The following is a 1,116-nucleotide window of genomic DNA, read 5'->3' as shown; positions in this document are numbered from 1 at the left end:
ACCTGAACCCTTAAAGCAGAACCTGAACCCCACAAAGTCCCAGGAGCTCAGACTCACAGGAATTGGCCTCCCTGGGAGAAGCCCATGGCGTTGTAGCCTCCCTTGAGCCGAGGATCGGCGGCGAGCTGGCTGCACACCTCCCTCACCTGATCGTTGACGTTCATGAAGAAGCTGTTCTCCATATCCTGAGGGATCAGAGAGCATGGAGCATTTTGCACCTTTGCYRTGGTTGGTKTTATTTTAAACTCTGCAAACAGATYGCTGACATTTGKGGTTTGGAAAGAGGACCTGAGCTGTCACAGGGACAGAAGTGAGRCTTCCCTTTAGCAGGTCTTGGTTCCTGCTTGGGCTGGCAAAACTGTCTGCATTTCCCCAAATTTCTTCACAATTTGAATCTTTTCATATTTTATTCATATATATATCCATAAAAATTAAAAATCCAACTTCTCCAGCACCCAGGAAACKACACGCACTGCACATTATCCTGAGAAATTAGTTAAAGAAATTCCACAGGATTACAACAAACTGCTAAATCCCATGAAGGCGCAGAAGTGTGTAATTTATTATGCAATTTATTGTGTATAATAAGTGTGTAATTTATTATATATTGCAAATCAAGAAGCGTGGCCAGGGACAAAGCTCTGCCTCAGCACAGCACCAACCCCACGTATTACCTGGAGCAGTTAGAGTGTGCTAATCAGTGGATTTGCATATTAATCCCATTTCCATCAGGGATTTGCTCTTCCCCAGGTATTAGCTGGACTTTATCGGGTTCTACCTGTCAAAGCTGTTTATCTCCCAGGGAAAGCRCAGCAGGAATCTTTGTGGGATCCTGTTAACGCCAGGAAATGCCGCGGTTCCAGCCCCACCCTCCGCAGGCAGAAACGCGAGTGACACGAGGMTTACCTGGATCAGGTTGCTGCCAATCTTGAGCGACAGGACGTAAATGCCCGGGATTTTTTTCTCCACGAGTTTTTGGATGAAGCCCATGCTTACCGGATTGCAGCAGCTGTCTCCTGTGAGAGGGGACACCGGGATTTACCGGCACGGCCCGGGCGCTCAGAGAACCTCCACAAACACACGGGACCGGGAGCTGCGGGCGGAGGAGGGGCAGAA

The 1,116-nt window shown here is 48.6% G+C and overlaps 1 protein-coding gene across 1 annotated transcript in view; it reads right to left on the bottom strand.

The window, feature by feature from the left end:
• PPT1 (palmitoyl-protein thioesterase 1) overlaps window positions 1-1,116 on the bottom strand; it is a 5,275-nt gene that overhangs the window by 3,110 nt on the left and 1,049 nt on the right. The window contains exons 2-3 of the mRNA XM_057383764.1: window positions 907-1,016; window positions 58-185 (exon numbers count right to left, since the gene is read on the bottom strand). Of these exons, the coding sequence (XP_057239747.1) occupies window positions 58-185; window positions 907-1,016 (238 nt within the window). The remainder of the gene's footprint in view (window positions 1-57; window positions 186-906; window positions 1,017-1,116) is intronic.

This window comes from Malurus melanocephalus, unplaced genomic scaffold, assembly GCF_030028575.1.
Source record: "Malurus melanocephalus ecotype Western Australia unplaced genomic scaffold, MMel_1.1 scaffold_658, whole genome shotgun sequence".
NCBI classification, from domain to species: domain Eukaryota; kingdom Metazoa; phylum Chordata; class Aves; order Passeriformes; family Maluridae; genus Malurus; species Malurus melanocephalus.
This window is presented reverse-complemented; position numbering and strand designations above follow the sequence as displayed.